We start from the raw sequence: 13,859 nt of genomic DNA, 5'->3' as shown, positions 1-13,859 counted from the left end.
GCTTAAGAATACGTTGTCATGCTCAGGGGCCCCCAAATGTCTGTCTAAAAACTGATTCATCAAGTTTTCTTTGATTTAAAGCAATTATTGCTTGTTGTGCCTTAAGGCTTACGCTATCTTGATCATTTCAATTGCACCTCCCCTCCCCCTTTCTTGTGCAATGCACTATGCCATCTTACTTCTTGCTTTGTGAAGAAAGTGAAGCCGAGGAGGGGAAAGGAAACAAAGAGGTTTTGTCAAAACTACTAAAGGGTTCAACCTTATTCACAGTGACGCTGAATGTGCGTAACATCAGCCAGAGTCAGACTCTCTTGCCAGTTGCGATAGGGCTCCTATCAGTGTCAGCCAAGAAGGATGCAGTCGAGGTGACGTGGCGAGAGACACAAGCGTCACTTTTCATCACAAAGCTGCATGAGTGGTCCAAAAGGTAAACGAAATGTTAATGTTCTTAATTACACTAAAAGTGTTGTTGTTTGATAATAATCCTCAAGAATAATTTAAGATGTTATCTAGCTCAGGAAATAGAATAATTTTCTCAAATTCACACAGTTAACGATAGAATAAAATAAGTCATTTGTTTAACCAGGTAAGGCAATTGAGAACAATTTCTCATTTACAATGGCAACCTGGAGTCAACTTAGGGTTCAGTGTTTCGCCCAAGGACGCTCTGGCAGTGCGACAATCAGCGCCCGGATCCGAATGGCTGACCTTTGCCTTGAGCCTCCAAATGAAGTACTCCCCTGCCACCGTATAGTGTTTTTCAATTTGATTGTATTATATTGACGGCACAGACACATTTACTGTAATCCTGACATATCTTGTTTTGCATAAATTCACAATTTCAGACAAATTTAGGTTAGGTCGCCAATGGAAGAAGGGAACACCTTGGTGTACCGAGGACCACCTGTCATGACCTCAGGATAAACAGCACCAGTGTCACCTAGTGGACATGAACATCCTTACCATTCAGATCTTCAACTACCGGTACATGAAAAGACTAAGGAGAAAAAAAAACATTCATCCATCCATCCATTTTCCGTACAGCTTATCCTCACTAGGGTCGCAGGAGTGCTGGAGCCCATCCCAGCTTACTCTGGGAGAGAGGCGGGGTACACCCTGAACTGGTCGCCAGCCAATCACAGGGCTCATACAAACAAACAACCATTTGCAATACGGGCAATTTAGAGTCTTCAATGAACCTACCATCCATGTTTTTGGAATGTGGGAGGAAGCCCACGGGGAGAACATGCAAAGTCCACACAGTAGAGGTCCCCCAGAACAGATGTGCTGTCACCGTGCCGCCCAGGGAAAAAAAACATAAGCCATAAAATGTATACTTACCTTTAATATTGAACCCCGTTTGTGCCCTATTTTACAGACGTTTACAGGAACGTCATTCAAAAATCTATTCACATAACAGTCTTCTACCATTACAGATTTGAGGCTCTTGTGTAGTGCAACTGAAAGTTTTGTGAGCCAGCATGACTTTTCTTAGAATTAAATATACAATATGTAACAAGGCTGTCGAGTTCCATGATTCTTTTTATAAAATGTAATAACAGTCATCAGTCATCTTAAGGAACAAGGTAGTCAAGTTCCACAATTTTTTTTTATGTAATACGAAATCGAAATGGACTGATAATCATAAAATGGAGTTATGGATGAAGTCCATCAAGTTCCATAACATTTTGTTATTAGTTTACTAATAAAATGTAATAATAAAGTCATTTTATGGAACAAAGCTGTTGAGTTACACAGTAATTTGTAATAAAATTTAGCCATAGAAGAAAATGCAACATCACTGTTTCCTAATAATAGTTATGCAACAAAGTGGTCGAGTTCCACAAGTTTCTTCTATTTAATTACAAAAAAAATTTAATCATCTTCGATGTAAACGTGACAGCCGTATTTTTCAAATTTTTGCATTTCAAGTTTAAACATTGTTTTGTATTCTGTGCAATTTATAAATTCAGAGGGAACAAAATTATCAATTGTTTGTGACCCAATTTATTAGAATTCTATACATTTTAGAATGTTCAAATTCTTTCAGGGATTTATTTCCATGACTGATGCTTTCTGATCATTCTGGTCTCACTGTAATTATACACTTTGCCAACTGACCTGGAGTATAAAGTTTTATTTATGATGCCAATATATGAAACATGTCAGGTTAAATATTTACAATAAACTCACATCACACACAGAAAAGCAGGAAATGCAGACAGATGTGATAGAGAGTGCTGGGAATTTCCCTGAAGGGACACTCTTATGAGGCGATGAATGTTTCTCAACCAAAACAAATCCTCTGAAGCTCCACACACATGCACACGCAATGAAAATAAAACATCTGCTTTGATCCATTGCAAATAACATCCCGATATGCATCATGTAATACTGAATATACTGTATATCAGTGTGAGAGCTATGCTGGTTGCTTGCAGAGCTAACAAGCCTCACCAATGTGATCACTACTTCCAGGACACAGGGAGCATGCATCCGGATGAATGCCTTGAAGCATTGTGTGAGCGTCCCAAAGATCTGTAAATTCTGATTCTGTTCATAAACACTACCTGTGTGCTGTGAGTATGAGCCCTGAGGAAACATCTTTTTTATGATGATTCTATTGCAATTCTGTCTTAAAAGAAAACCAAATCTATGCAGCAGAGGCTTTTTCTCTGAATATAATAAACAGCGGCCACAATAATCAGTGGACATCCCTGCCCACGATGAGTAAAGCTGAATCACGAGCCTCCGGGCAGAGCACACGGGGACCGTCACACCACTTCACACCTCCAAGTCACACGGTGTGCCAGCATTAGGATACACAGAGCGTTGGCGAGCTGTTAGTCGTGTTGCACTCGTGTCGATAACACGTTCACTTGGTTATTTTACATCAGGCTGTTGCGATGAAGAACAGAATACATTTCACAGTAGCGTATATTTCCTTGGTGTTGTGTTTGTTACATACATAAATGGAACAAGACAAATGGCTTCTATCAGGAGGAGAATCTTGCTGGTGCAGTTTATCACATGGGGGGGAAGCTGTTCCATCACCGATGAGAGAATCTGATCAAAGTGATGCTTGAGGCAAAAGTCTCAGTAAATAAATAATAGGTGACTTAAGTTCTACTGCACATATGATCTAAAAGGTGTTCTCAAGAAAGATGTTTGTCAGCCACTTGACAGTCCATTTTGCCCACAATGCATCCATCCACAATCATTCATTTAACCACTTTGCCCCCAAAAAAAGAAGAAACAAGCTGACTCAAAAAGGCCCAAAGAACAAACACTATAAATAATAATAATTATCACAATATTTCAGTTGCAAAGTTCAAATGAATGATTCTTAGTCAGTGGCGCTTCTTTGTGAGGACATTCTCATACAACTCCTCGTTCCAATGCATGTCACAGTGGGACCCTGGATTCTACAGGGTGGCCAAAGGTGTCCCATGAGCACAGAGATCAAACCTTAATGCTTACAAGAACGGGTCGTGAGCCAGGGAAAGAGGAGGCGGGCCGCACCTAATGGTTCTGGAAATGCAAGGCGCTCCAGGGAACTTCATCCTCTCTCCCACACAGGAGGAGTTTGCGCTATCAAAAGTAGATCTGCTTGGCGTGTGAGGGATTCTGCTCCATGGGGCAGTACGGGCATTTCAACCTGACGAGACACAAATACACAGTAAGGATGTGAGGAGGACAAAATGGATATACACAGTCAATACAGCCCTGTCAGAATGGCAGGTTTTTGAGAAAACACATAGGGCCAGGTAACTTTTAAATCACCATTTAAAAACAGCATGTTCAGTTCACTTAGGTTATATTTGTCTGATAATTACATTTGTTTGACGATCTTAAACATTGACGTTGGGAAACTATGCAAAAATATAAGAATTTGAGAAGGGGGCAAATACTTTTCCACGGCACTGTAGAGCACATAAAGACGACACGCAACATTCTCAAAATCATTGAGTGTGAGCAAAGTAAGATGCTGATAATGATAAGAATTGTTAACATCAACATTGTCCTTTTTTACGACATTCAAGACTTATTAAAGCTAAAAGCAGCAGCAAATGGGCCCTCGCACCCCCTTTTTCATGGCAAAGCCTCAAAATGATCAAATTTTACTTCCATGCTCCACCCTAATCGGAGGTCGAAAGCAAAAAAGAAAATTAAAAAATGGGAAAAAAATGACAAACTGTCTGGGATTCCTGCTTCTGACTGGAGCTCATTGGGGTGAATTCTCAACTGGGAGTTTGTCAACATACGAGCCCTGGAATTCGCCCAAACATGTTGCTACAAACCAAAATGACTGACATCCTGTTCAATTTCATGCATGGGACACATCCACTGAATTTCATGGCGATCAGTCAAACTCATGTCAGGGGGTTTCTCCAGGTGGCACTACTGAGAGAGTTTCATGGTGGTCATGTTTAGGGCTCTAAAATACATTAATTCTTACCAAGTGGCCCCCCAAAAGAAAAGAAAATAATAGTGATTCCAAGATAATATAATGAACAATGAGAGTTTTAATCATTTGTTTTTTTCTTCTTTTGAAGTAATTTCTTCAGTAATTTGGACCTAGACAAATATATATGTTTTTTTACATTGAAATCAAACTTAAATGACAAAATTGAGTAATAGTAGATAAATACTTGGGAAGGTGTATAAGATCCAAATTGGTGGAGGACCATTTAACTCTAAATGGTTCGATCCTGTATAAATACGATGAAAATGTTTCACACAAAATACATCACAGGGGTGTTCACTTACTTCCCAGCGTTGGTCAGTTTGTTGAGAGCATCTCTTGAGATGACATGGCCACAGATTAGCTTCATGGGCGGGTTGCTCTCTGAAGTTTGCTGTCTGAGGATGGGGCAAGCGAACACAGAGTGGTACCAGCACTTCTTGCCGAGGTCAATTTCAATCTGTAGAGGCGAGAGGTGGGATCGACATTAGCAGAGGACTGAGACGAAATGGGGAAATGAGACATTGGGACGGAGAATAAAACTCACGGGCAGCTCGTCTTTGTGCGTCCAGACGCCGCTGCATTGCCGCTGTTCGATCACCTGCTTGATGTTCATCAGCACAGGCAAAGCCATGCAGCCTGAAGCAAAGCTGGGAGAGTAAAGCATCACGGATTTCGTCACTTTACACCACCTCATATAAAACACTACATGAAAATTTTAACATTTTACTTAATTACCATCGAATGACACAGAGGACTCACCTAACACTAAGAGGAGATTCTACAGAGAGACCAAGTAAAGCGCAGGCGTCTCTGGTGAAGATATTACAAATCTCCGCCCACTGATTGGTTTCCAGCAAACTACGGTATGGAGAGTTCTCAATACCGTGACGCAGGTACACCAGGCTGCCCATTAGGATCTGAATATCTGCAAGTACATCACAAAGGAGAGAGCTGAAACAAACAATTTACAAGCTTCAGTATTTAAGTGCTTTCCATTCAGTTTTACAGTGAACACCTGTTCATCACGGGGGATATGTTCCAGACGCACCCGCTACAGGTAAAAGTATTGCAAAAAAGAAAATATTAAAATCAGTTTTTGATAGTTTGAAACCCTCAACACACTGAGCAGATTTAAACTAATTGAAGACCTTTTCTAACACATTGTAAACATTTCAACACACAAAAACTGCAAGCATAAAATGCATTTAAAAAATACTGTTCACGTTATACTGTCTGTGTGTTAGATATGTGTCTTTGAGAGGCAGAGCCTGGTTGGGTGGCGTGTGACATCGGTGAGTCTGCGTATGCGCGTGTCTGGGTGTTGAATTTGGCTGACAAGAGATCATTGTGTCGGTGTTTTGATGATCGCTATTGGCAATGGTGGAAGTCAGCAGCCTATCAGCTGGTAAAATCTAGCTGTACAATTTATGGTACAATAAGTGCCAAACTAAGGAAAGAAATGTTTGAAGAATTTGGATTAAAAAAAACATGACCGCCTCTCGCTCGAAGATAGCTGGGATAGGCTCCAGCAAGCCCGCGACCCTAGTGAGGATAAGCGGTAGGGAAAATGGATGGATGACTCAAAAATATAAATAATAAGGAAGTAGTAATTGGGAGTGGCGACAAACTCTCCAGGGTCCTCGCATTTCCAGTGCATTTCTTTCAAATTAAAATATGAAAGTTATTTACTTTTAAACTTTATGTTGTTAATGTTGCTAAGATGGCTTTGGAATGACATTTAAGTGTTTTGACTTGGTCCCTAAACCCCACGAACAGCAAGGTTTCACTGTATTTACTATAACATAAATCACGATCAGAAAGTTTTACTATTCTGAAAAAAAGAAAAAGGACGACATCGAAAGTTCATCATCTTTCACTGCACTTCTTACCTCGCTGGTGCTGCGAGGCAAAGGGCTGGAAGTGCCTGGCATACTTGAGTGCCTCCATCTGGTTACTAATGCCACCACTAAGCAGGCTGATGAAATACAAGCGGTGCAATTTAAACTCTAAACTGCTGTTGAGGTCCAGAAGACGCTGGCGATTTGTCACTGCCCACCTAAGGTAAAGCAAAATAAAAGTTAGGGTTCAATAATGTACACAGCTCACTTTGCAGTGTGCAGGATGTGGTATTATTATTCTTCAATTCAATACAGTACAGTACTGAGCAGCCAGTTAAGACAGTTTGCTACGGCAACATCGCAATATGGTCCATTAAAGTTTCTTTGGATGTCATCACATTTTTCCTTTTTGCCATAACTGACACTGACACTCTTCTGCAGTGGCGTCACAAAAAAACAAAAACAAAGAAAGATGGGTCAATTCTTTTTGAAGCTTGCGAAGATGCTCTCTCACCAAAATTGCTGAAGTCTCATGTGACATCATGCATGATAACAACTTGTTTTTCTGGGACTTTGGAAGCAGATATATGTTTTATGCGGTTACAAGCAGCGCAAAATGAACTGAGAATAGAATTGTAGGTAGTAAAAGTGGAATGAAAAGAAAAACGGTATAAAAAAAGTTTGTTTTTTTTCTTTCCCATTATTATTTATTTCCTAGTGTTTTTCTATATAAATCATTTACAGTAATTATCACCCTACTTGCACAGCGGTTATCACATGTCTTTTTGTGTGGTGTTTGCTAGTTCTCCCCGTGCTTGTGTGTTTTTTTTTTTTTTTTTACTCACACATTTCAAAAACATGCACGTTACTGTTAAGTTCATTGAAATCTTTAATTGATCATCAGTGTGCCTTGTTCCAGCGGACCCGTGAACCTAATGATGACAATTAATATAGAAAATGGAAGTCTTTACTACTGCATTAGTATAGGTGAGTGATTGCGAACAAAATGCTCCACCAGACTGGGGTTAAGTCAGCGTCATAGGAACAGAATTCAGTTGTACACAGAGCCCCTTGCATATGTTAGATTTTTGCTAACACGGTGTATTTCCAGTAGGTTTGAATCAGCGATTGACACTCTCACACCAACAAACTTGTTGCAAAAAAATATGTGACCCTGGTGTTCTTATTGGGAACCAACATTCTGATGTGCCACCTATTGTTTTATTAAACCACAAACTACATGGTGCAACTGTCAAGTAAAAAGCAGATTGCCCTGGCCACTCTTGCTATATTTCTCCAACGGCATAGAATACAAAAACAGGAAATTGCCAAAAAGAAAGGACAGACCGTGGGATAAAGTCCCACAAACATTTCCTTGGGGATAATAGAGGCACTTTTATTATCTTGTCACCAGATTTCAAGATGGTGATCCCGCATCCTTGGCATATTTTCCAGGGAGCATCCGTAAATATTTAAGAGGCTGCTAGCAATGATAGCCCCATTTATTGACTGCGTAAACACAAACTTTCATGCATGTGTTTTGGTGGCAGAAAGATTCTCCATAACGCTTTGCTTTTAGCATATAGTGACAGATTGGGTCTCACTTGGTACCCAAAAACAAAATTTTTGTGGTGAAAGATCATGTTATATAACCTGGCCTTTTGATCAGCCGTAAACGTCTGTGTTGGAATTTTGGAAGTTGGAATCGCAGCCAAAGTTGTTGGCAGATAGTTGGTAACCAATGAAAACGAATTGCATAACCCCACACACTGTGAGGCACAAGTGAATTGTTAATTGCCGTTCTGTCGGGTCGCTCGGTGTGTGGCTGGCTTAAGTTCCATCCATCCATCCATTTTCTGAGCCGCTTCTCCTCACTAGGGTCGTGGGCGTGCTGGAGCCTATCCCAACTATCATCGTGCAGGAGGGGGGGTACACCCTGAACTGGTTGCCAGCCAATCGCAAGGCACATACAAACAAACAACCATTCACACTCACAGTCACACCTACGGGCAATTTTAGAGTCTCCAATTAATGCATGCTTTTGGGATGTGGGAGGAAACCGGAGTGCCCGGAGAAAACCCACGCAGGCACGGGGAGAACATGCAAATTCCACACAGGCAGGGCCGGGGATTGAACCCCGGTCCTCAGAACTGTGAGGCTGACGCTCTAACCAGTCATCCACCGTCCCGCGCTGGCTTAAGTTGTATTGACAAAATGAACAGAAAGCTCAGACATCTCCACAAAGGTACCAGATGATGAATGTGTAGTCACATTACAGCCAACATACTCGAGTGCTGGCCTCAGGTTCTGCATCCTCAGAGCTTCAAGGATCCTGTTGAGTTCCAGGAAAGGCTGCTTCATGCTCATATCTATAACTACGCCGGACTCCTACAAAACAAAGCACTTTTGAGTTATGAAATGGCTGCTCATGTGGAGCACACACATGCATATCCAATAAAAATGATGGAGGTTTGATTCTTTACCTGACAAAGATCTTCTGCTACACTGAGCATGCCTTGTCTGTACAGGTGTTCCACTATGGTTTCACTCAGGTGTTTTTGTCTCTCCGGAGTGTCCCACACAGTCTCTGCGACCACCGCACTGATCTCTGCATCAAAGTTCTGTCAAGACAGATAACACACGTCAGGTGACTACTCGTCACTTTAAACCGCATACACTCCTTGACGTCTCGGCGCCCTTTGCACAATGGTCATTGCACTGGACTATTGGAATATTAGTCATTCGAACTGCTCTAAGTGCTAGAGGACTGCATCTTTTTGCACAATTTTAAAAAAGAAATAATAATAATGTACCGGCATTACCTGCTTACCAGATAACTAGCAATCATTTACTGCTCAGTGACTGTTTTTTTTTTTTGTCAATGTCTTTATGTCTCAAAAGTGTTCTCTGTCAATTGACTGTCTGTTGTCATACTAGAACGGCTCCAACTACCAGAGACAAATTCCTTGTGTGTTTTTTGGACATACTTGGGAAATAAAGATGATTCTGATTCTGAGGTATCTGTGCAGTCTTTATGAGGATATTCAATCGCTGTTTTTTTACCCTGTCAATGGCTTTGCCCACTTTGGACACACTGCCGTGAATGTCCTTATGTCGAGAGGCCAGCATCTGCACAGTCTCTTTGATATTCTTACAACACTGAGCCATAGTCTGAGAGAGAACCGATAGATCTCCATCTTGGACTCCTGCAAAAGATAAAAAGTCATTAATGACAAGGGGGGGAAAAAAAGACCAATATTTATTCAATGGAAGTTCATTTTTCCTTACCAAAGGCAACCAGCTGTCCTCGTATCTCACAGACGCTGCGCAGGAGCTCGTCCAGCCTCTCCTCAGACTGATGTCCGTACATGACGAAGCGATGGAGGACTTTCTCCAGCTCCCGCTCCACACACGCACACTGTTCCATGGTTCACACGGGACACACACGCACTCACACTTGCGCTCCCAAAACACTAATTAGGAGAAAAAAAATTGTGAAAATCAATTTTACATCCATTTCACCCTTACTTTTTGTTGCATACGTTTTCATTCCAGCTACATCGACATTTGTTCAAGTAAACCTCCGTCCATTGATTTTCTATAACAATTTTTTTTATCGGGGTCGCAGATGAGTTTGAGCCTATCTCAGCTGACTTGGGCTGAGAATAGGTATGCACTCTGGACGGGTCACCAGCCAATTGAATGACACATATAGACAACCAACCATTCGCACTCACATTCAATATGTGGACAATTTTGAGTCTTCAGTCATCCAAACATGCATTTCTTTGGAATGGGGGAAGCCCAAGCCTGGGGATAACATGCAAACACTACAGAGAAAAGCCAGAGCCAAACCTGGCTCAACTTCAAACTGTGACGCAGACGTAAGTAAAATAAACTTGCAGTCTTGGCTGCCAAAATCATCTTTGTTTCCTTTTGGTTAGTCTGATGTATCAATTGTCTAAACCAGGAGAGTGGAACCTATGGCACATCACATGGGTCAGCATGTGAAGGTAAAGGTAAAATTAAATACTGTGGAGATTAAAGATTATGTAATATTCTTGCAAGAAGGAGCAACTGTACAACAAAAAGCAGTGTACTGTACACAGTTGTTGTTCCAAGAATACAGCTGTAAGCTTCCCTTGTATACCTGTGTTAGTCACACCCCATTATCTTCACTAAACATGGACTCCCGGTATATATGCGGTCTCTCTGACTTCCAGAAGTTTTGTATCACAGGAAGATGATCTTGTCTGATTTAATCATCCTCCGATTCAATCTAACAGGAACTATCACGTTCAGGATCAGACATACTCAACAGTCTAATCAGTCATTAGTCAGTATTAAGGAAGTCATAAATGTAAGACTTAGTTATGCAATAATGTAGATAAAGTAATTTAGGTTTGTAGACATTTTCCACTAAAAGCCCCAAAACATTTAACCCTTCTAAAAATTGGAGGTGCAACAAATAAAAAAATCAATAATGAATTATCAAATCACTCAACAACTATTTTGATAATGGATTAATTGTTTAGCGCCATTGTTTAACATAAAATTGTCCAAATCATCTGATTTCAGCCTATCAACAGTAACTACTCTCTTGAATGTTATAGTCCTCCATGGAAGCAGACTTGTGTTTAATGAAAATAAGACATTTGCTTTTACCGTAACTGACATGTAGTCGAACCTGAAGCAGCCTCAGAAGTGTATTTCAACTAGTAGCGTAACAGTGTTGTAATCAAGAAGTCGCTCTGTTTAAAAAATGTTGGGGAGTACAACACTACTCCATGTCGTGTGATATTCCTTAAATGTTCTTCATTTGGTTTTATTTAATCATTAAACTATCAAACAAGAATAATAGGTTAATATAATAGTATGTGGGAAAAAAATATTTTGCAATAAACTTTAATGTAAAATTTATTTTTACCCGATTATTCGATTAATCGCTGGAATAATCGATAGAATAATATTTTCTAAAAATATTCCATAGCGGCAGTCTTACCATGGACATATAAGTGCTTCACATTCATTATAATATGGATGTTTTTTCTAAGATGACTTAAAGAAAAACTGAAATTAACCGATATATAAAACGGTTCTACTATCCATCCATTTTCTGAGCCGCTACTCCTCACTAGGGTCGCGGGCGTGCTGGAGCCTATCCCTCCTATCATCGGGCAGGAGGCGGGATAGACCCTGAACTGGTTGCCAGCCAATTAAACAAACAACCATTCGCACTCACATTCACACCTACGGGCAATTTAGAGTTGTCAATTAACCTACCATGTATGTTTTTGGGATGTGGGAGGAAACCGGAGTGCCCGGAGAAAACCCACGCAAGCACGGGGAGAACATGCAAACTCCACACAGGCGGGGCCGGGGATTGAACCCCGGTCCTCAGAACTGTGAGGCCACCGTGCCACCATGGTTCTACTACTACTATTTTTATTTAAAAGAAAAACTTTAAACAAAGCTCCTGACTACAATTCATCCATCCATCCATCCATCCATCCTCTGAGCCGCTTCTCCTCACTAGGGTCGCGGGCGTGCTGGAGCCTATCCCAGCTGTCATCGGGCAGGAGGCGGGGTACACCCTGAACTGGTTGCAGGGCAGATAGAAAAACAACCATTCGCACTCACAGTCATGCCTACGGGCAATTTAGAGTATCCAATTAATGCATGTTTTTGGGATGTGGGAGGAAACCGGAGTGCCCGGAGAAAACCCATGCAGGCACGGGGAGAACATGCAAACTCCACACAGGCGGGGCCAGGATTTGAACCCCCGGTCCCTAGAACTGTGGGGCAGATGTGCTAACCAGTTGTTCACTGTGTGTGTGTGTGTGTGTGTGTATATATAGATAGATAGATAGATAGATAGATAGATAGATAGATAGATAGATAGATAGATAGATAGATAGATAGAACCCCAATTCCAATAAAGTTGGGACGTTGTGTTGTGAGTCCACTGTGCCACCACGGTTTTACTGCTACTATTTTTATTTAAAAGAAAAACTTTAAACAAAGCTCCTGACTACAATTGTTATATTTAATTTTAAAAAGATTGGGTTTCATTAACAAAACTGCGTGGAACGGTTGACATAAAACATTAATCGCAATGATAATTGAATTTTTTCTCTTTCTTGTGGTATATATTTCGAAGTGAAAACTTGCATCAAAGTCTTGACATTGAAAGTTAAGTAGCTCGACCAGGTTATGAATTAACAGACATATATATATATATATATATATTTTTTTTTTTTTTTTTTTTTTTTACTGGTATACAATGAGGTTTGAACACGAGAAAGAAACGGGCAATCTAAAGAGATGCTGTTTAGACGAAATACTGCAGTACGCTAAGGGACACTGTCTATCTGCCTGCGGCCTTGTGTTTACTACTGGCAAAAAACCTAGACATTTAAATCATCGGGTGCTACATGAAATGGCAGAACGTGGTAATCGGCGTTCTTAGCCTTTTATTATTAGGACTGCGTCCCGATGTGACCTATTGTTTTGCGTGCAGGCTAAACACAGTTGTTACACAAAGCTAGCCGACGTTCATGTAAGCTATATTTCGATTAAGTTGCTTTGTACATCAAGTGTGACGTGACAACAGTTGGCTTAATGCCTTCCCAAAAATATACGTCTTTCACTGCGAAACAGTGCATAGGAACGTCGTAAGAAAAATGGTTGTAATAATAATAATAATAATAATAATAAAGCGTATACAAACAGTATCAAAGCTAGTCACCGCTAACAGCTAATTTCGGTTAGCCGGCAGGTAAGTGACTTGACAAGGCCTAAATTGTCTCGGGAGGGAATGGCAACGTAGCCACAATTATCTGCTAGTCATTTACCCAACAGTGGGCGAATTTACAACCGTGACTGGATATTAGTACACGTTTGAAACGAAACCAACTTACCGATCTGGATTAGTTAGCAAACATTAGCGTTAGCCACTTGTCTGCAGTTGGTAGCAGTCCGAATGCGGATGTTCCTGGGTCGCATCATCAGTTCACGCGATCACTTCACAGTAAAAGTCTTGGACGTGCCACTTTTCAAATCCAACAACGTTGCTGCGTTCACATTAACCTGCATGCAAATGGGAGCTATTCCACTAATAATATGACTTTACTGCTCTAGAAAGTAGTTTGTATTTGTTATGTGGGTCATTCTTGGCCTTTTCCAGCACCTCCGTGACCTTAGTGAGGATAAGCGGTTCAGATAATGGATGGTTGGATAGAAATCCATCCATCTTTCGTTCCGCTTATCCTCACTAGGGTCGGGGCGTGCTGGAGCCGATCCCAGCCATCTTCGGGCGAGAGGCAGGGTACACACTGAACTGGTTGCCAGCAGGGCACATAGAAACAAACAACCATTCGCACTCACATTCACACCTACGGGCAATTTAGAGTCTTCAATTAACCGACCACGCATGTTTTGGGGATGTGGGAGGAAACCAGAGTGCCCGGTGAAAACCCACGCAGGCACGGGGAGAACATGCAATCTCCACACAGGCGGGGCCAGGATTTGAACCCCCGGTCCCTAGAACTGTG

The 13,859-nt window shown here is 41.1% G+C and overlaps 1 protein-coding gene and 1 long non-coding RNA gene across 2 annotated transcripts; one reads left to right on the top strand and one right to left on the bottom strand.

Annotated features, from left to right (window-relative positions):
• The first annotated feature begins 160 nt into the window (after positions 1–160).
• LOC133408149 (uncharacterized) lies at positions 161–1,225 on the top strand. The gene is made up of 3 exons (XR_009769240.1): positions 161–427; positions 587–732; positions 846–1,225. It is a non-coding gene; the product is annotated as an uncharacterized LOC133408149 (long non-coding RNA).
• An 897-nt stretch (positions 1,226–2,122) lies between these two features.
• On the bottom strand, positions 2,123–13,307 carry rmnd5b (required for meiotic nuclear division 5 homolog B). The gene is made up of 10 exons (XM_061686364.1): positions 13,227–13,307; positions 9,595–9,779; positions 9,370–9,512; positions 8,790–8,927; positions 8,594–8,694; positions 6,358–6,524; positions 5,228–5,393; positions 5,013–5,115; positions 4,771–4,925; positions 2,123–3,658 (listed from the first exon to the last, which is right to left on the bottom strand). Exons 2-10 carry the CDS (start codon positions 9,731–9,733, stop codon positions 3,595–3,597), a joined length of 1,176 nt encoding a protein of 391 aa, XP_061542348.1. The 5' UTR covers positions 9,734–9,779; positions 13,227–13,307; the 3' UTR covers positions 2,123–3,594.
• Positions 13,308–13,859: the final 552 nt, after the last annotated feature.

This window comes from Phycodurus eques, chromosome 9, assembly GCF_024500275.1.
Source record: "Phycodurus eques isolate BA_2022a chromosome 9, UOR_Pequ_1.1, whole genome shotgun sequence".
Taxonomy (NCBI): Eukaryota; Metazoa; Chordata; class Actinopteri; order Syngnathiformes; family Syngnathidae; genus Phycodurus; species Phycodurus eques.
Note: the sequence above shows the minus strand (reverse complement) of the source record. Positions and strands in the feature narration are given on the sequence as shown.